Source organism: Geotrypetes seraphini, chromosome 7 (genome assembly GCF_902459505.1).
Source record: "Geotrypetes seraphini chromosome 7, aGeoSer1.1, whole genome shotgun sequence".
In the NCBI taxonomy this organism is placed as follows: Eukaryota; Metazoa; Chordata; class Amphibia; order Gymnophiona; family Dermophiidae; genus Geotrypetes; species Geotrypetes seraphini.
The window spans coordinates 144,165,667-144,187,606 of record NC_047090.1 but is presented as its reverse complement, the minus strand read 5'-3'; the positions used below and the strand labels follow the sequence as shown (position 1 = coordinate 144,187,606).

At 44.8% G+C, this 21,940-nt stretch overlaps 1 protein-coding gene across 1 annotated transcript in view; it reads left to right on the top strand.

Annotated features, from left to right (window-relative positions):
* The first annotated feature begins 6,258 nt into the window (after window positions 1–6,258).
* Window positions 6,259–21,940, top strand: part of LOC117364164 (potassium channel subfamily K member 16-like) — a 39,971-nt gene continuing 24,289 nt past the window's right edge. Inside the window, exon 1 of the mRNA XM_033953087.1 lies at window positions 6,259–6,555. Within this exon, the coding sequence (XP_033808978.1) occupies window positions 6,358–6,555 (198 nt within the window). The 5' untranslated portion in view covers window positions 6,259–6,357. The remainder of the gene's footprint in view (window positions 6,556–21,940) is intronic.

Below are 21,940 nucleotides of genomic sequence, written 5' to 3'. Positions count from 1 at the left end.
GGGTAACCCCTTTCATAAAATCGTTGTTTCATTGCTCTGGCCTGTAGCCTAAATTCATCCAAAGAGTGGCAAATTTGTCTCAATCGGAGGAACTGGCTAATAGGGAGACCTTGTCTCAATCCTATAGGGTGGAAACTGTGGAATCTCAAAAGACTGTTCCGATCAGTTGTTTTTCGATAGATGGTGGTGATTAATTCACCATTCCGTTTCATGATGTTAAGATCAAGAAAATTGATTTGATTCTGGTTGGTGGACATCGTAAACTGAATATTCCTGTCCACTTGATTTAGCCAGTCTAGAAACTCGATTAAGTCCTCCAGTGAGGATGACCATAGGCAGAGGATGTCATCCAGATAGCGTTTCCAAATCCGCACATGTTCAAAGTGTGGGCTTTTGTAAATATATTCTTCTTCCAACTTGTTGGCTAGCCAGTGGCAGAAAATGTACAGTTAAGGAATAACCTTATATTTTGGTGAGTGGAAGATTTAGAATGGTTTAAAAATTTTTTTAATGTTATTTACTCCATGTAAAGGGAATGGTGAAGAATTCCAACACCACTGACTTGTTCTGAGAACAGTGGAATCTGAATTCCCATTGGAGTGTATAAGGTATCCTGAGTACAATTATTATTGAGGCTACTATTGTTTTATATTTTGAAGTGAGTCATAAAAGTTTGGTAGAGGTCCCTACTCTCTTGACATGGCTCCTTATGACTTCTGACTTTTCCCCAAGCTGAAAATGCCCCTGAAAGGGACCAGATTTCAGTCAAGAGAAGACATCATGCAGAATGCGACTGATCAGTTGCAAGCAATCTCAAAAGAGGCATTCTAGCGCTGCTTCCGACAGTGGCACAACCGTTGGAAGAAGTGTGTGGCAGCCCAAGGGGACTACTTTGAAGGAGATTAGTATAAGATTGTTTTATCTGAATACGAGTATTTTTTATGAATAAAGGTCTGATACTTTTTGAATGGCCCTCATAGATAAAAACAAGCCAATACTGATGAGCAAATAATAAGCTGCTTGTTTTGTTTTTGCCCTTTTTTCTGACTTTGTTTAATTTTAATTTGATAAAATTTTATAAATAAATAAGCCAATACTTGGCAGTTTCTCTTATTACTTATTTGTCATTATTCTGGTATATTTTAGGGAAGTTGTTACTTATATAAAAACAGAAAATCAAGATGGCTGGCTCTGATCCGATCTCCTTCAATTTCTGTCTATCCCAGGGATCTGCAATCTTTCAAGGATGAAGTCTTTTAAAACGAACGTTTTCAAAATGAACGTTTTCAATCTAACAGATATATTTTAAAAAATTGTACTTAAGAGGTTGAGAATGTGTATCTGTCTGTCTGAGGGCAAAATAACTGTAATTTAATTTATATTTATTTATTTCAAATTTGCTATATTGCTTCAACTATCAAGCAGGGTGAAATAGTTTACAAACTAAAACATAATCAAAGGAAGGGAACTCCAAATAATGACAGGAAAGGAGCACAAGGCTTGCTTGTATAAAGACTTCCAGAAAAATGAATAGAATTAGATCAGATCCGATAGACTGAGTTTGACAATAGACCAGATCAGACTACAGAGAAATAATTCCTCTGCCCTTCCCCCTCACCCCCATATAAAAATGGCCCAATGCATTTCTCTTAAAAAGCCCCTGCATCAGTAGTATAGAAATCTTGATACAGTGAATGAAACACAGGAGTTAGACTTGCAGGGGTGTCAAAATGTCGCAATCTATTCGGGTTTTCAGGATTTCCCCAATGAATATGCATGAGATCTATTTGCATGCACTGCTTTCATTGTATGCTAATAGATCTCATGCATATTCATTAGGGAAATCCTGAAAACCCGACCGGATTGCGGCCCTCGAGGACCGACATTTGACACCCCTGAGTTAGAGGGAAGTTCTCCTGCTTCTCCTCATGTCTTTTTTTCTCCTAGTCTGATACACACCCCTCTTCATTTCATATCATTGGCTTAAGATCTCCTATTGTATCGTTTAAAGTTTGTTACTTTGTGCAAAGGCTCTATCTCCCCCCCCTTTTACAAAGCTGTGTTGGGTTTTTTTTATCGCTGACCATGGCAGTATTAGCTCTGATGCTCATACAGCATCGGAGCTAATACCACCACGGCCGGCAAAAAAAAAAAAATTCTAACGCAAGAGCCCTATATCAGGTTTGCTTGCTATATTTTTCCTCTCCTTGCATTTGCCAATCCATTATCATTTTGCTCTTCTATCAGTCTTAACTGCCCACCTAGATTCTTCTAGGAATTGAGCTTTTTCCTTTCTAGACTTACTTCTCTGGATATGCAGAACTGTAGCTTGAATCAACCTCTTCAAAGTTTAAGGTTATATTAAAGACCCACTAACATATGGCAGTGTTGTCTGATAGTGGTTCTCTATCTCTTTTCTTCTGTTCTGTATGAAATGGAGTCCCTTTTTCCACTGGAATTATTATTTTTTATTTACAAAATACCTTGTTTTGTCCAAAGAAAGGTGATATATTTATAATCTATAATTCAGGGGTAGGGAACTCCGGTCCTCGAGAGCCGTATTACAGTCGGGTTTTCAGGATTTCCCCCAATGAATATGCATGAGATGTATTTGCATGCACTGCTTTCAATGCATATTCATTGGGGAAATCCTGAAAACCAGACTGGAATACGGCTCTCGAGGACCGGAGTTCCCTACCCCTGATCTATATAAAATTGGATGGATGGATGCATGTATGCTCTCCAAAAATAGAAAAATAAATAAGTAGGACAAACACCACTTATCACTATAATTCTAGATTTTTCAAAAAAAATGTAAATATAATACCAGAAGAAAAATCTTCTGGTATTATATGTATTTATATTCCAGCATAACTCTGAAACGCCTGGACAGATTTCAACCAAACTTGGAACACATTCGACTTACTATCTGGGGAAAAATACTGTGGGGATGAGAAGGGGGTGACGTGTAAAAATTATCAAAAACAACAGATTTTTAGTATTTACCCCATAGTGCTTTCGGGCTTGCTGAGATGAATACTCAGCATAACTCTTTCATAATATTTACAGCCACGCCCAGAATTCCAGATTGATCCAAACTATCGGAAGAGGAACCTCCTGCCTCAAATTCAGTATCAGATTTTAAGAACATGATTCCACTTCTTTTTCTTCAAAATGAAGAAACCCTCCTCACATAGTCTCAAAACAGCCTCTCTCTCTATGGGCCTGCCAGTCCTGACAAGGTTTTCCAGAGGGTCTTCTTAATGCTCAAGATGAAAATGCCTGAAATCACAATGCCTCAAATATTAGTTCATCTAGTCCAACACAAGCTAAATGAGGGGAGTCCAAATCCTGGGAAAATTTCCATATGTAAATCATTATGTAAATCTCCCCTTTCTCAGGATTCAGTTCATACCAGGAGGTCAATTATTTGTAAGTTCTCAAGACAAAATGAAGATAAGGAATTGGGCATACTTCTCCCACTTCACCCTTACTTGGGGTAATTAGACAACATCACCCCTTGGGACATGATTTCCCCCTCCCCATAGGTTTGTCCCATCTCCTACTGGTTCAACTCCAAAGCAAAGGGGATAATGGGGAACCTTATTATGCTTAGGTCTGCTCTACAACCTGGGATTTCTCTGCAAGTTCTAAACTCCATGCTATTCCCTCAGGTTTAGACTGCCCAGTAGCCAGTTCTCTGGGTATCTTCACCTTCATAGGGATTTCCTCTGCTCCTTGTGACACTTCTCTCAAAGGATCCATGACATTACCTTCATAGGAAGAAACAGTATATTACCTCCAAACCCATGGGGACTCCTATACAGGGCAGGTATCTTGGAGTCCTGCTTTAAGGACCCAGGTTCTCTCTTTTCTTTTCCATCGTAATCTGCCTTATTGCACCAGGGGCCGACCCTATAATGAGGCCAACTGAGGCTGAGGAGGCCTCAGGAGGCACTTTTTGACAGAGCGGTATTTTGCTATCGGCCATCTCTGCTACTCCCTTTCCCGGCATCTAATGCTTTCACCCTTCTGTCCACAATCAGCATTTTTTGCCATTCTAACCCCTCTCCCCCCCCCCCCCCCGCAACTACCTTTAGTTTTCTGTAAAAGTTGCCGGGCAGCGGTAGCAATTCCCTGCGTCTTCTCTCCACTGCGGCCTACTCCAGCAGGAACAGAAAGTTGTCAGAGAGGGTGGGCGGCAGTGGAGAGAAGACGTAGGGCATCGCTACCGCCGTCCAACAACTTTTACAATAAACTAAAGATTGATGCAATGGTGGGGTGCGGTAGAATGGGAAAAATGCCGATTTTGGGGAGAAGGGTGAAAGCATTAGATGCCGGGAAGGGGAGCAGCTGATGTTGCTCCTTCAACCGTGCTGCCCGAACATAGATATTGGACTCGAGGGGGGAATGGGAGATGGGAAAGATGTTGGACATTTTGAGGATTTTTTTTTTGTCTTTGGGGTCCTTTTACTAAACTATGCTATAAAGTGACCTTAGCACACTCTTTCCTGCTGATAAGACCATTTTTAGCACAGTTGAAAAATGGCCGATTTGTAGGTGGTGAGGGCTCACATGCTTGGCACACTAGCTGATTAACACAGAAACACCTACTCTCCGCCCCCAGATATACCCTTATGCAAAATAAAATAGCTGTGCAGTTTGCTCAGCAGTTGCAAAATTATTACTGGACTAGTATTTAAGCCCATTACATTAACGGGTGCTAGAATAGATGTGTAGACTTTTAGCACAATGGGTCGCTGAGGCGTTTCTTTCTTTCTTACTTTATGTTTTTTATCTCTCTCCCTGCCCCACTTTCTGTCTCTGTCCCCCTGTGTGTCTCTGTCTCTTCCCTGGCCCCCTGTCTTACTGTCTCTATCCCTGGCTGTCTGTCAGTCTTTCTTTGTTTCTGTATCTTCTCCCTTCGCGAGTGTGGGGCAGTTGTAGGTGCGCAAGCGCACTCCTTCTGGCCACGGACATACGGAACACACAGGTAGGAGTGTGCATGCGCCGCTTAGGGTTTTATTATGTAGTCATTAAGCCCGTTACATTAACGGGTGCTAGAATATATGTCTATCTCCCTCCCGCTGACTCTCTCTCTCTCCCTAGCCCCCTTTCTCTGTCTGTCTTTCTGTCCCTCTCCCTGCCCCTGTGTCTTTCTTTCTTTCTGTCTCCTTCCCTCCCGCTGCCTGTCTGTCATTTTTCCCCATTTCCCTGTGCAGCAGCATTTCCATCCCACTTCCCTCCTACCCCCCCCCTTTCTTGTGCAGAAGCAGCAGCAGTATTTCCCTTCCCCTCCAAGTCCCTGTATAACAGTAGCAGCATTTTCCCCCACCCTCTTTCCCTTCTCTTACTGCCATCTGCTTTTCTCTTACCTGCTCTGTTCGGCCCCTCCCCCTTCTTTTACTGCCGTTGTTCTGCTGATCTGGCCTGCTCCTGACCCTCCCACCGCCGACAAACCTCCGGGCTCCAGCTGCGAAGGCAGCACTTTAAGCACGCTGCTTCGCGGCCTTCTACTGCCGATTTCCTCTCCCGCATCTGTCTCCGATGATGTCATCAGAGACGTGGCAGAGGAAATCAGCAGTAGAAGGGCGCGAAGCATCGTGTTTATAGTGCTGCCTACGCCTCTGGAGCCGGGAGGTTTGTGGAGGGTCAATGGGCGGAGCGGGGCTGTTCTCCACCACTCGGTTGCTGCCACTGCCCCATAGGGCCGCGAGTGTGTTGTAGTCGCGCATGCGCACTTCTTCAGGCCACGGACATACAGAACACGCAAGTGGAAGTGCGCATGCGCGGCTTAGGGTTTTATTATAGAGATGCTTATGAATTCCTCCTTAAGCCCTTTTAAGCTGTGGTAAAGATAGCTAGTGCTTACTGCACCTTAATAAAAGGACCTCTTTATTTGCTAGTTCTTGTGTTTTGGCTTGGAAATTTAAATTTTTTTTTTTTTTGAGGGTGGGATTTTCTGTGTTGTTTTTCCCCTGTATATTTTTAATGCTGTGCAAATGACAATAATGATATCAAGAAATGCAAACACATTTGCTTGCACACTGAGGATACTTTTTGAGCCACTTCTAACCAAAAGCCTCTGCATTGTTAACTGCCTATCTCTCCCGAGTCCCGACTCCCATACTTTCATCTCCGGCTCTCAGAGCGGTCAGGAAATTGAAACCGCCCTCTGCAACTCCCTAAATTCCTCTTTTCCAAGCCAGCTCAGAGTTTTAGCTTCCCATAGACGAGCAGAGTTTGGACTTTGGACCGCGTCCTGTCTCTGCACATGGCAGCACGTGCGCGCACTGTTTCAGTTAGTCTGGCAGTATAAGTGTGCTGTGAGTTTTATTCCTGCCCCTCACCTGGACCATGCGCCCCGCCAGGGCGCGAACGATCGCGCTGCTGGCCCTGGGCTACCTGGCCTATCTGCTGGCAGGGGCAGCAGTCTTCCAGGCACTGGAGCAAAACGCCGAGCACGTAGTGAAGAACAACACGCTGCGTCACAAACTCGATTTCCTGCGCAACTTCACCTGCCTGAACAAGGAAGCCCTGGAGCGTCTGGTGGAGGTAAGTGTCGAACCCGGCCATCTGCGAGGGGGAGCTCTAGCGACCTGTTCAGACCCGCGCGCGCGCGCGCGCAACGGCCGACACGAACGGCACGAGCGCGGCGTTCCATTCAAGCCTTTTGCTCCCGGCATCACGCTTACAAAGTCTTTTTCCTATACTGTACTTAAAAAAAAAAAATGTTCTTCATCCAAGTAAAGAGGACATCAAACACCAGACAAAAGCAAAGGTCGAGCTGTTCTTTTCGGGCGTGAATGTAGTGCTATAATTAGTGCCTCCCGATTTGGCTTTTCCACTCTAAAGGATGAGGGTGGATTGTATATCCATCGAAGCAGAAGTAGCCGCGGTGCCGTTTTTTCAGCCTTGTGTTGTGGAGGTTATTTTAAGCTGTAGAATGCACTTGTACACGTGTAGCTCACCAGAGACTGGTTTTGTTTGCATTTGTGCTTTCAGTTCTCGGGTATTTCTTTTTACAACTACTGTATTACTTTTTGAAGTAACTATTTTTTGTCTTGAGAAGTCGCAAGATTGTTGGCGGTATATAAGAATAAAGTTATTATTATTATTATTATTATTGAGCATATAATAATTTTTTTTTAAATTATTTATTCATTTTCAAAACTGATAAAAGTGCCATCAAATATACATACAATGTAATAAAATACCAATATACAATAATTCTAATGTGCTGTTCTATATATTTCATATTGATAAAAAGACATTACTGTAATTTAAAGAGAGAGAAAAGTCAAATGTTTAAAATTTTTGCCCAATTCACTCAAACCGTGCATGTATGGATTTTGTGAGCGAAAGAAACCCGTTGTTTGTTGCAGCCAATTGTGGGAGGGGAGAAGACTGCTAAAGAGAGATAAGGAGGTAAACGGCTTTCTGCAAGAAACATCATCAGTGGAACTAAATTAGGGGTGGGACAGAGAATGTAAATAAAGAGAGAGACTATATAAGAGTACTGTACAGTAAGACTATAAGAATACTGTACTGTAAAATAAAATAAAAGACAGTGTCATTCCGGGAGGGGAAGATTTAGAGTAGTGGGAGAATAGGGGAGGAGAGTAGGGAAGTTTAGGAGAAAGATGATAGGATGTGAGCCACCTCTACCTTAACCAATGGGCACGTGGAGAGGAGGAGTTAGAATCGGAAAATAGAAGGTTTAGGGCTAGAAGCCTCTAGAATCTAGATCAGGGGTGCCCAACGCGTCGATTGCGATCGACAGGTCGTTCGCTTAGGCGACCCCAGTCGATCGCACAGCAGGTTCCCTTCTTCCCTTCTCTTTTTTTCCCCTCCTGACTGGCCCGCCTCTTAAAGAATGCTGGCCAATCAGAGTGCTGGAAGGGCGGGGTGAAGGTCGGTGGGGGACGGAGCTCAGCGCATCACAAGAAATAGAAGCGCCTGTAATGATTGAGGTAAGAGCGAGGCCTAATGCTGCCCATATACAATTTTAAAAACCCCGAAATCGGCCTCCCAATCAGTGGCGTACCGAGGTGGGGCGGTCCGCCCCCACCCCGCCCCGGATGCACGGCTTGGAGGGATGCACAGCCGTCCGGGTCCTCCTGCCCTTCTTTTCCACCGGTCTGCGCACGGGGCTCGCACCCGCCGCCCAAATGGTGCTGTTGGTTATCGCGAGAGTCGCGGGAGGTGACGGCACCATTCGAGCGTCGGCGCGGGACCAGGCAGGCACGAGCCCCGAGCGCGGACCGGGGGAAAAGAAAGGCAGGATGACCCGGACCTGGCCGGCTGTGCACCCCTCCAAGCCGTGCACCCGGGCGGATCGTCCCCCTTCTAAATCCATTGTACTTGTCTTTTATTCAGTTCCACTAATGAGCATTGTGACAGGCAGTTCTTGGAAGTATTTCTTTGTTTTTCTGTGCCTAAGTATTCTATTAATTTAACTTCCTTATTCCTGTGGGGATCTCCAAAGGGGACGAATGGGAGACGGCCGGTGGCAGGTGGTACTTTAGCAATTCTTACAGGTTGCCATAGGCCTCAGGAGCTGTCTTCCCTCTGCCGTGGTCCTGCCCCTCCTCTAAGTCAGAGACAGGCTTGGGGCAGAGGGAAGACAGCTCCTGAGGCCTATGGCAACCTGCAAGGATCGCTAAAGTACCAGCGATCCTCTCTGCTGGAATTAGGTAAATGGATGTGGGGAGGGTAGGCCTTCGGGGGGGGGGGGTATGCAGTCCTTCAAGGGGTAGTGCAGGCCTTCAGGGGGGGAGTCAACCTTTGAGGGGGAATGTGCAGACCTTCGGGGGGGGTCAGGCCTTCGGGGGAGAGGGACTGTATAATAAAAAAATATTTGAACATAAATACAAAGTACACTCGGTGTGTGTATATATATATATATATATATATATATATATATATATATAAATATAAATATATATATGTTTAGCATTTTTATTGTTGGTAGATCATTTTGACTTGGTCATTTTAAAAGTAGCTCGCAAGCCCAAAAAGTGTGGGCACCCCTGATCTAGATTCACTAACCTCACGGATCTGATCCGTTAGCAATCCGATCCGTGAGGTTGCCGGCCACCCAATTCACGATGTATCCTCATGCAAATGGGGGCGATCGGAGTCACGGCCCCAACCGACCGCACGGATCACTGAAGAGAGATCCTGATACATGCCCAGACCATCTTCTTTGCGGGGAAGGAGAGTTGGTGCAGAGAGCAGGGCAGCAAGAGGAGTGTCGGGGAAGAGAGCAGGGCAGTCGGAAAGGATGTGAATGACTGGTCCTCAGCAGTCACTTATTTTTTTTATCGGCCAGCCCAGTCGGTGTTCCTGAAATTTTTTTAGTGAATCGCTGCCCTCCTACATTTGCATGCCATTCCCCCTCATTTGCATGAACAGATCGGATTGGGTGTGGATTGGATCGGGAGTAAGGTTAGTAAATCGGGTCAGGGTTGCAAAGTGCTCGGGACACGATCGGTGTACTTGGTGAATCTAGCCCTTAGTATGCTATATATATATTTCATGTGCTTTGCTTGAGTACCTCATTATTAAACATCTTTTTCTATTACTAAGAGGAGTCCTCCTTACCCCCAGAAATAGAAGGTTTAGTATGCGATATATATATATATATATTTTTTTTTTTTCATGTGCTTTGCTTAAATAATGCATTATTAAACATCTTTTGACCTTAATATCAAACTGGAGTCCTCTATACCCCCCAAAATAGAAGCCCCATTAACCTATATGCAGACGCCTCAAGCACGCCTAAATGATGACTCTTTGATAATAATAGAAAAAGATGTTTAATAATGCATTACTCAAGCAAAGCACATGAAATATATATGGCACACTAAACTTAATTCCCAAAAGGCTAAGAAAATAAGAAGATAATCCCTACTCACAACGGCTGTGGTTCAGAGCAAGTGGACATGTCTGATGCACAATCTTGACATCATTGTGACACCATCAGTACACTTCCCCCTCCCCATTCGCGGTTTCGGCAATCATGATTTTACAAATTTGCGATTTTTGGGGAAGGGGGAAACAAAGAACCCCCCACACACACAGTTTAGCCCTCTGAGGATCATTATTATTCCATATTATTACTACATATGATCTTATCTGATTACTATTTAATTAAGGTGCTGGAAGTTTTGATGTTGAATTAGATCTTATTTTTTAGTGACATTCTGACGTCTAGGTGCATACACTTCTCCCTCCGGATTCGCGGGGGATAGGGGCAGAGCCGGACCGCAAATGGTGAAATACTGCGAATATCTTCTGGTCTGGCTTTGACCCCCCCCCCCCCCCCCCGGCCTCCCTCCTGCCTTCCACCTGGCATCCCGGCCTTACCTGGTGGTCTAGCGGACTTTCAGGGCAGGAGCGATCTTCCTACACTCCTACCCCGTGTAGATCGCCAATAGGAAATGGCTGTGAGGAGTTCCCGTCGTAGTCTAGAGAGACTACGGGAACTCACGGCAGCTATTTCCTATTGGCGATCTACACAGGGCAGGAGTGTAGGAGGATCGCTCCTGCCCCAAAAGCCCGCTAGACTACCAGGTAAGGCCGGGATGGAGGGGGGAGGAAAAAAATGCTGTATAGGGAAATGGAGGGGGAGGGAATGCTGCGGCTGCTGCACAGGGAAGTGGGGGGAGGGAAAATATGCTGATGCACAGGGAAATGGAGGGGGAGGGAATGCTGCTTCAGCTTCTGCACAGGGAAGTTGGGGAGAGGGAAAAAATGCTGCTGCACAGGGAAATGGAGGGGGAGGGAATGCTGCTTTGGCTTCTGCACAGGGAAGTGGGGGGGTTAGAGGGAAAAAAATGCTGCTGCACAGGGAAATGGAGGGGGAGGGAATGCTGCTTCGGCTTCTGCACAGGGAAGTGGGGGGGGTGGAGGGGAAAAAATGCTGCTGCACAGGGAAATGGAGGGGGAGGGAATGCTGCTTTGGCGTCTGCACAGGGAATTGGGGGTAGGTAAAAAAAAATGCTGCTACACAGGGAAATGGAGGGAGAGGAAATGCTGTGGCTGCTGCACAGGGAAGTGGGGAGGGAGCCAGAAAGAAAGGAAGAAAAACACAGGGGCAGGGAGAGAGACAGAAAGACAGACAGACAAAGGGGGCCAGGGAGAGAGACAGACAGAAAGAAAGAAAGACAGCAGGAAGGAGAGAGACAGAAAGACAGACAGACATATATTCTACCACCCGTTAATGTAACGGGCTTAAAGACTAGTTATTCCATATTATTATTATATATGATCTTATCTGATTACTATTTGATTAAGGTGCTGAAGGTTTTGATATTGAATTAGATATACAGTGGTACCTCGGTTTACGAGTGCACCGGTTTGCAAGTGTTTTGGAAGACGAGTAAAACATTTGTAAACTTGGTGCCTCGTAAACCGAGCACGCCTCGATTTGCGAGCGCCCCCCCTGCGAACCGGTACCCCCCCCCCCCGCAATCCGGCACCCCCCCTGCCGCCATTGGGCACCCCCCCCCCCCGCTATGACCTAAGGTCCCCCCAACCCACCCGAACCCTCTTCTTACTTTGATGTAGCCTCCGCACCGGCACCAGCATGTCCTGTGCTGTGCTGTGCCGGTGCCCGAAGATCTGCCTCCAGTGCTGGGCCTTGAACATGTGTGCATGCTCAAGGCCCAGCACCAGAGGCAGATTTTCGGGCACAGGCATAGCACAGGACATGCTGGTGCCGGTGCGGAGGCTACATCAAAGTAAGAAGAGGGTTCGGGTGGGTTGGGGGGACCTCAGGTTGCGGCGGGGGGTGCCCGATGGCTGCGGGGGGGGGGGGGGTGCCGGATTGCGGGGGGAGGGTGCCGGTTTGCGGGGGGGGTCTTCGGGGGGAGCAGCCGATTCTCATGGGGGGAGGGGGAGCAGCGCTGCTGGCCTCGGGCGGTGGGAACCTATCAAAGCGAGTTTCCATTATTTCCTATGGGGAAACTCGCTTTGATAAACGAGCATTTTGGATTACGAGCATGCTCCTGGAACGGATTATGCTCGTAATCCAAGGTACCACTGTATTGGATTCCGGCTATTGGATAGCCAGTTTTATAACTACTAAAAAATAATAGGAATATGTGCTGGGATTCCTGACCATACTAGGTATTTGAACCCACCACTTTGGGAAGATGGAAGAAATGCCTTTAACTACTGAGCCACAAGAGATTTATTGTAGGCAGGGGTTCCTTCATTGTGAGATGATAACTTAGGAGATCATAGCCATCTTAGGGGAAAAAATAAGTTTCCCTCTGCATCCTGGAAACGACAGAGTGCAAATGTAAATGGCAAAATCATCAACCCGTACTCTCTTATGAGACCAAAAAGAAGCTGTTAAGGTACTTTATTTGGACGTCCACATTGTGGACGCCTAAAGTTAGAAGTCCTTTACAGAATCTGCCCCTAAGTGTCTTGCGCGGAATCACAAGAAGCTGCAGTGGGAACTTAACCTGGTTTTGCTAGTTCTCGGCCCTTTTCTCTAACTAGTAGGCTACTTCTCCGTGTCTTTTTTGCACCTATTCTCAAACAGACGTGCATGAGTTTGCAAGTGGAGGGAGAGGAGACACACCATTTTGTCACACTGCAAGTGCACACCTTTCAACTTGTTTAATGAGACTTTTACACTGAGGTATTTGTTACAGTGTGATAATATACAGTACAATTTACTGTACAGAAGCTTGCATTGGGAGCATGGCTGGCACTCTACATCAGGAGGACACTGATATGTTAGTCCAACCTGAAGAAGTTGATTGCCAGTGAAGGTGTGGCATAAATCTTGTTAATTGCACAAGGAAAGAAACGCTGTCTTGTGAACCAGAAAAACTGGGATTTCTGGTGAGTCATGATAAAGGGAAGACAGTCCTATTATGTGAAATCTATTAGCTCTGGCAGTTTGAGCTCACCTTCTATTTCATTCTACAGGGTGAGGGGAAAAAAAAGTAACCCCCTAGAGCAGGTGTGTCAGAGTCCTTCCTCGAGGGCCACAATCCAGTTGGGTTTTTAGGATTTCCCCCAATGAATATGCATGAGATCTATTAGCATACCATGAAAGCAGTGCATGCAAATAGGGTGTCAGGTCAAAAGCGTGCCGGGACAAAGGCGCACCCAGACAATTGAGCGCTGCGCCGCTCTAAATTACTGTTTTTAGCACTCCGACGGGGGGGGGGGGGGGGGGGGAACCCCCCCACTTTACTTAATAGACATCTCGCCGGCGTTATGGGGGGTTTGGGGGGTTGTAACCCTCCACATTTTACTGAAAACTTCACTTTTTCCCTGTTTTTAGGGAAAAAGTTCAGTTTACAGTAAAATGTGGAGGGTTACAACCCCCCAAACCCCCCATAACGCCGGCGAGATGTCTATTAAGTAAACTGGGGGGTTCCCCAACAAAACCCCCCCCGTTGGAGCCCCTAAAAACTGTAATTTAGAGCGGCGCGGCGGCGAGCGCTGCGCTCAGTTGTCGGTGCGCGTTTTTGTCTTTCGCGCCGTTGTCTATGAACCTGCAAATAGATCTCATGCATATTCATTGGGGAAATCCTGAAAACCCGACTGGATTGTGGCCCTTGGGGAGAGACTTTGACACCTCTGCCCTAGAGGGTTTTGTGGCGGGGGTGGAGGGGGGGGTAAAAAAAAAGCTTTCTCAGCAACTGCTTGGAATTTGAACATGAAATTTTACAACTTTGTTGTTACTATCTAGATTTATGTGCTGAATGGATTGAGATTATCTGTGGAAGATGCTGCTAGCACCAACGAACATTTAACCTTTCTTTTACGAAGCCGCATTAGGCTTTTTTTATCGCCGGTTGCAGCGGTATTAGTTCTGATACTCGTAGGAATTCTGTGAGCGGCGGAGCTAATGCCGCCGCGGCCAGTGATAAAAAAGACCTAATGCAGCATTGTAAAAGGAGCCCCTTAAAGCGGTACATGGGGGGTAATGGAGAGGAGGAGAGGCCACCGCCGCCCCCGTGAAGACGGTGCCTGGGTCATTCTGTCCCCCTCCCCCATCCTCTTATTACGCCACTGCCTGGATACATACCTCTTTCTGCGCAAAAAGCACTGTTGTGTACAAAAATGGCTTTAATGTTATCTTCTTAGCACCCGGCAGTCTGATGAAATAAAATGATATGGAAGAATAATTCCTCCCATTTAAAATTGGAATTGCTGATATTGGACACAGTCAGAAGCTCCCTCCTTTTGGCACTGGTACAATATACTTCTCCCTCCGTATTCGCTGTGATAGGGGATTAACAGAGCCGCAAATACTGAAAAACCGTGAATAACTTTTTTGGTGACGGGACAAAAGCACGCGAGACTTCAGCGCGCTGACATTGCAGCACCGACAATTTGGCGGAGAATAAATTCGAATCGCGAATCGGGCAGCACTACTATGAACCACTTTTTTTTATATGTTATTTGCTGTTTTCTATTAAGAACCATCGTGAATATGGTGAAACCGTGAATAACATGGTGGGAGATCTGGCCTGTTCCTGAAGGATAGGCAAAACACGGTGAACAAAGTGCTGGGAATCAACAATTTTCTCTGTAAACACTTGGAATTGGCGATTTCTCTATGCAAGCTGATGTCATTTTGGGGGGAGGAGCCAGCAAGCTAAAAAACGTGAATAATTGAAACCGCAAATGCTGAAACCGCGAATACGGAGGGAGACATGTAGACTGCATGAACTCTTGTTACTGGAGTTGCATAAATTGAGGCTGACAGTCAAACATCAATACAATACAATACAGTGGTTTACAAAAAAATAAATGATCTAATACAACAGGTTATCTTAAAGTTATATCTTTTTGAGTACAAATTCTTCAAACAGAGAGGTGTTTGGGTCTTTTTGAAACTCTTAAAGTTAATGTGTTAAAAAGTGGTGTTACATTAGTTAAGGAGTGGGGGGTATGTGGTTGTTTGTGAGAGGGGGAAGGGAAGTTACAACCTTTATTATTTAAATTAAAATAACTGGTGAAATACCATCTGTGATTAACTCTGTATATCTGGTGATTATTAAGATTGCTGGATGAAGTTCACAAGAATGCTAATGTACCCCCCCCCTTTCTACAAAACCGTAGTGTGGTTTTTAGTGCTGGTCGCGGAGGTAACAGCTCCGACCACACATAGAATTCCTATTAGTGTCGGAACTGTTACCGCCACAGCTGGAGCTAAAAACCATGCTGTGGTTTTGTAAAAAAAAGGGGGAGGGGGTGTACGGCACTGTCATTTATTTCATCAATTAAAAAAAAAGTTATAACATAAAATTGAAATTGCTGAAAACTCTGAAACCTTTGGAGAAATGTGAAAATGATACAATTGGCTTATTTTTGCAAATGCATTTTTCTGGTATGCCTATGTACTTCTTTGGAGCTAAAATGTCCTATCACCAGCTTGCCTGTCTAATAATGCAGCCAGCATCTGAAAACCACAAGTTTCTCAGCAGTTTTCATTAACTTTGGACTTTCTCATTGCAGTTTCTGGTCTGCTCACCCCTTGACCCTGCAAAAATATTAATGCTTCCATTTTAGTGTTCTCACAGAAGGGGTATGGGAAAAGCTCATGCCATTATTTGTCACATCTGATATAGTCTAGGGATGTACAGTCTAAACATTTTTGTTTTGTATTGTTTCCCATGTCATTTGTGGGAAGTTTTTGTTTTGTTCATTTTTTTTTTACAGTAGCCATATCTTAGTAATGTGCATTCTTCTGAAAAATATGCACGCTGTTCTAGAAGAGTGCACACAATGGTTTGCACATATGTGTACTCTTCACTAATAGTGTACACTGTTTTGGCGCAATGCACATGCTTTTGGAACAGTGTGTGCTGGTAATGACAAAATCTCCCTCCCCAAATTCCATGAATTTTAATTTTTTTGTTGTCATTTAAGGTAAAAACATTATATGAAATGGCAAAGAGACAGCGAGGGTAGGAGGTGCCCGGGGCAGTGGCTCCCCCAGCGCCCTCCTCTCCATCCTCCCCTCCGCTTCTTCTGTACCCCCTCCCCACTCCTTCCACACCCTATGCTCCTTCGTGCCCTCCATGCCACACTTATGCCCTTCCTTCCCACCCCGTACCTCTTGAAATCTTCGCCAGTGTGAGCAGCTTCTCTGGCCTGCTACTTGCACCGGTGTTGACTTTCCCTATGATGTCACTTCCTGGCCCTGCGACCCGGAAGTGATTTCAGAGGGAGCCAGGCCGGCATGAGCAGCTGGCTAAAGTAGTTGCTCACACTGGTGATGATTTAAAGAGGTATGGGGGGGGGGGGAAGGGATGATGCAAATGTGGCATGGGGAGGTGGAAAGGTGCTGGTGCCCCCACCAAGATACCACCCAGGGCGGTCCACCCCCCTACTATGCAACTGCATGGAGAGTATTGGTTTAAATGAATGCACATTCCTAATACATCCTTCCTCCAGATTTGCATCACTGTAGATCTAGAATTTACTTATACCCAGGGGAATACGGTAGGGAAGAACTAAGAAAAGTTAAAGAATGATCAACTATTTGGCATCTAAATTTTTATACCAAAAAGCGATGCAAAGACGCCATGGCAGAATCTATCCTCCCCATCATTAATTCCTCACTCTCCATGGGGACAGTACCACTCAGCTGGACGTCAGCTATTATCAAACCCACACTCAAAAACCCCGCCCTTGACCCTAACGAACCCAGCAACTACCGGCCAATCTCCAACCTCCCATTTGTCTCCAAACTTCTAGAGCGAATAGTGCTTCGCCGATTACACCCTTTCATAGAAGAACAAGCTGCCTTGTCCCCCGCACAATCTGGCTTCCAAATAGGCCACAGCAGAGTCAGTACTCCTGGATATCATAGATGACAGCTGACTGATACTCGACAAAGGCAGCGATGCCTTACACCTCAGCGCTGCCTTTGACACTGTCGACCACCACCTCCTCTTATCCAGACTCTGTGACCTCGGAATCAAGGACTCTGCCCTCCAGTGGTTCACCTCCTTCCTTCACCAAAGAACCCAAACAGTCCTACTAGGGCCACAAAAATCTGATCCCAAACCTATCAAATACGATGTTCCCCAAGGCGCCCTTCTATCCCCCCTCCTATTTAACTCTACATCAGACCCGTCATCGATATAGCCCAGAAGTACAACATTAAAATCCACTCCTACGCTGATGACATCCAGCTACTCCTCCCACTAGGCGAAAACCGATCATCCCAAATTGCCAACCTCCAACTCTGCCTTTCCGACATGAAAACCTGGATGACTAACAACAAACAACAGCTGAACGCCTCCAAGACCGAACTTTTATGGATCAGGAAAAAAACTACCAAATACACACACCCAACACTATCCTGGGATTCCACCTCACTAACAGCAGCAGATCAGGTACGCAGCATTAGGAGTAACTTTAGACGGCCACCTGTCCCTGTCCACCCACATATCTCAAGTAGTTTCCACCTCCTTCTACTACCTCCGCCAACTGAAATGGATCAAACCCTACATCTCCAAACCAGACCTAACCCAACTCCTCTATGCCTATGTTCTCTCCAGGATGGATTACTGCAACTCCCTGTTTAACAGAGTGGCCAAAAAAGATCTCAAATGCCTCCAGCGTGTACAAAACGCAGCAATCCGCCGCCTACATAGCTTCAATTACCGCGACCCCATCTTTCTATCCCTCTGCGCAGAGCACTGGCTTCTGATCAACCAACACTGCGCATTCAAGGCCCTGGTAATAGCGCATAAAATAATTTACGCCACCACCCCAGCCTACATAGGATCTAAGCTAACCCTATACATCCCCACCCGCCTCTTCCGCTCTGAAACAGAGAAACGCCTATGCATCCCCCCAGGAAGATCTCTCCTGTCAGAAAATGCCTGCAAATGCTCCTACAGCCACTTCATCCCCCAACTCTGGAACCAGCTCCCCCTGCAAATCAGAAAGCTGTAAAGACCCTCCTCTTCAACTGAAATTCCAACTGCAGTCAACCCGCACCGCCCCCTAAAATTCCCCCTTCTTCCTGCACTCACTTCTCCATTCTCAACCTACACTTAAGTTGCTGCTTAGTCTTTGCACTGTCCAAATGTATTCCACTGTGAATGTTTGCTTGTAACCCGTTCTGAGCTATTGGGAGGACGGGATAGAAATCGAATTAAATAAATAAATAAATAAATAAATAAATACTTTTGCCCCTGAATTCTATATATGCTGCTCAGATTTGCATGTGCAAATTTGGGCAGAAGCCCAATTTATGTGTGCAATTTAATTGAATATCGAGCCAATTAGTGCCGATAATTGGACCCTAATAATCAACTATTGGTGCTAATTGGTTTTGATTTAAATTTATGCACGTTAGGCACCGTGATCTGCGTGTAAATTTTACGTGTGGCTCAAAAAAGGGGGCACAGCCATGGCAGGGTCACGGGCAAATCAGGAGCGCTCCTACAACTTATGCATACTTACGGAATAAAGGGGATTGATTTATTTTAGTATTTATATACCACTTATAGCCTAAGTGGTTTACATTCAGGTACTCAAGCCTTTTTCCCTATCTGTCCCGGTGGGCTTACACACTGTCTAATGTACCTGGGGTAATGGGGGATTAAGGGCTCCTTTTACCAAGGTGTGCTAGCAGTTTTAGCACGCACTACAATGCCATGTGCGCTGAATGCTAACACCTCCACCACTCTGTTGTCATCGACCACAGACTACAAAACCTTCAAGAAAGAAACTGAAACCCTACTCTTCAAAAAAATACATAAAACCTATTTAACACGACCAGTTCCTACCCAAACCCCTCCTACCCACTCTACACCCTTAATATACTCTAATATGCTTCTAATTACCCTCATTTATCACCTTAAGATCTCGACAACTCTTTAGTAATTTCTTATGTGACTCTTATGATATCTCATATGCTATGTCACAATTCTTGTAATCTCTTGTAAACCTTTATGTAATCCGCCTTGAACCACAAGGTATTGGCGAAATAGAAATCACTAATGTAGTGTAATATTTTTCGTTTAGCGTGTGGTTTGCGTGTGCTAATCTTTAGCGTGTGCTAAAAACGCTAGCACACCTTAGTAAAAGGAGCCCTACGTGACTTGCCCAGGGTCACAAGGAGCAGTGTGGGATCTGCATGTAGTGCGGAGATTTATGCCAGGGTTCAGTTGGTGAAAATTATAACTTAGGCCCCCTTCTATCAAGCCAGCGTTAGGGTTGTTTTTGTGTTTTTTTTTTTATTGCTAGCTGCTGCAGTAAAAGCTCCACCACTCATAGGAACTCTGTGCTTTTCGGAGCTTTTACCGCAGCGGCTGGTGATAAAAATCCCTAACGCTGCTTGATAAAAGGGGGCCTTAGAGGGCTGTTTATAGAATAATGCTTAGCGCTTATTTTTTTTTTTCAGGACCAATTTTTCAGCACCATTTATAAAATTTGGTACTTGGGGGTGCAGAAATTCAAGGGAGCAGTACTGATGCCCACACAACATTTATTTATTTAATTATAAATTATTTTATACTGTCTACTTGTCTCAAATGGAATGACCAAAGGAGTGCATAGCAGCTTCCCAATACCATCTACAAATAAAAAAAAATGTAAATCTCTTCCCTTCAATCCCAGTTTCCCTCCTGGGTTTCATAAAAATCCTTCTATAACAGCAGAAACAAAAACAGATGCTCTCATACAAGACCCTTCCTTACTTAGAGAAAAGAACAGTCTAATTTTGTACAGAATGTTCCCTAATTTAATTGCTGTCTCAATTCACAAAACTGGACCTGCATCTGAGAAGGCCCTCGCTTTCCTTCTGTTCTTATCCACTAGAACAGTGGTCTCAAAGTCAAACCCTTTGCAGGGCCACATTTTGGATTTGTAGGTACTTGGAGGGCCTGAGAAAAAAGAGTTAATGTCTTATTAAATAAATGACAATTTTGCATGAGGTAAAACTCTTTATAGTTTATAAATCTTTCTTTTTGGCTAAGTCTTAATAATAATATTGTAATTTACAGCTAAAGAGACATATGATCAAGAAACTGTTTCATCTTACTTTTGTGATTATGATCAACATACTGAAGGCCTCAAATTAGTACCTGGCGGGCCACATGTGGCCCCCGGGCCGTGAGTTTGAAACCACTGCACTAGAACTACCTAAATGATGACACTTTCAAGTATGTCTCCTGACTAGAATGCGTCTGTCTGCCAAGGAATTAGCTGCTCAATTTACCTGCTAAATATCCTGGACCTTTGCCTTGCAGGATTCTGAAGACCAAACAAAGCAATTTTAAACACACCCTTGATTTTACTGGCAGCCAATGTAACTCCCACATTTGCCACCTGTAAACAGAAAAGCAATCATCCAGGCAAGCTGTCATATATCCTATTCCAATCGTCTGAAAGTGGAAGCATTGATGTTTCATCCACTAAATGGAAAGGAATGGAAAACAAAGATGAACATTTTATAATGTTCTTGAATCGCTCTATGGTGCGGCTGCACCTCGAGTACTGTGTATAGTTCTGGTTGTCGTATCTCATAAAAGATATAGCAGGATTAGAAAAGGCACAGAGAAGGGTGATAAAAATGATAAAAGGGATGAGATGACTCCCCTATGAGGAAAGGCTAAAGCAGCTAGGCCTCTCCAGCTTCGAGAAGAGGTGGCTCAGGTGAGATATGATAGAGGTCTATAAAATACTGAGTGGAGTGGAAAGTGTAGATGTGAATCGCTTGTTCACTTTTTCCAAAAATACTAGGACTAGGGGACATGCGATGAAGCTACTAAGTAGTAGATTTAAAATAAACCAGAAAAAATATTTATTCACGCAATGTGTAGATCAGTACAATTATTAATACAGTTAGGTCACAGTTTCAAATACATACAAGTAGGTCATTGTTTAGGGTTACCAGATTTTCGGGAATGAAAATGCAGACCCATTGCTCCGCCCCCAGGCATGCCCTGTTCTGCCTCTAGCCCCGCCCCCCTCAACCTGGTTGCTTGTCGGGAGGGCATCTGCACATGCGCTGGTGTGATGCAATGACATTGCATGCAGGCGCGTGACATCACCGCGTTGCATCCATGAATGCGCAGATGCTGTCCAAACATCGCTGCTACCTGGAAAGCTTTTCAAAACCTGGATAAAGTGCCGGGTTTTGAAAAGCCGTCTGGACCCCCAGATATGTTCTCAAAAAGGAGGACATGTCCGGAAAAATCCGTACATCTGATAACCCTATCATTGTTGGCTCTTCGTTTTGTCCCAGGGGTTGCATTAGACAGTTTAGGAATGGACTTTTGCTCCCATTTCAGTTACTTCCAGGATGGCTCCCTGACTAGGTAGAGAACAGCTTTTAAAAGTTTTCTGAACCTGAGGTAGTAGTAACAAGATCATAGAGTAATTGGTAGTTGGTTCAAGCATTTTGCTAATTAATACTGGATGGATAAGGTAATTTGCCTGGTAGACTTTATTAGTTCTTTTCCATTTTCCTGTTTTTATTTCTATTTGTTAATTTGTAAAGTGATGATTGTTATTTGTCAGTTTTTTCAAATTTACATCTGCTTTCTTTATATTTTGCACAGTATTAGGGAACGTGCTACTGCTTCTGTTTCTGTGGTGGTGCATTGTATGCAAAGTCTAGCTTCTTGGTAGTTCAATTTAACTTTTGTCTACATATTTCTATTTTTAGTTTATGATTACTTATTCCATACTGGGTAAGGGTGTATCTGTGTTCTGTATGTATGAAAAGACATGGTTTTCGTTTTGCATTGACTGTACAGGATCAGTCTGTATTAAGCGAGTTCCAGGTGTCCACCACCCATTGAGTGAAGAAGAACTTCCTTGCATTCGTTTTGAATCTGTCTCCTCTCAGTTTTTCTGAATGACCTCTTGTTTTTGTTGTCCCCGCTAGTCTAAAGACAACAAAAACAAGAGGTCATTCAGAAAAACTGAG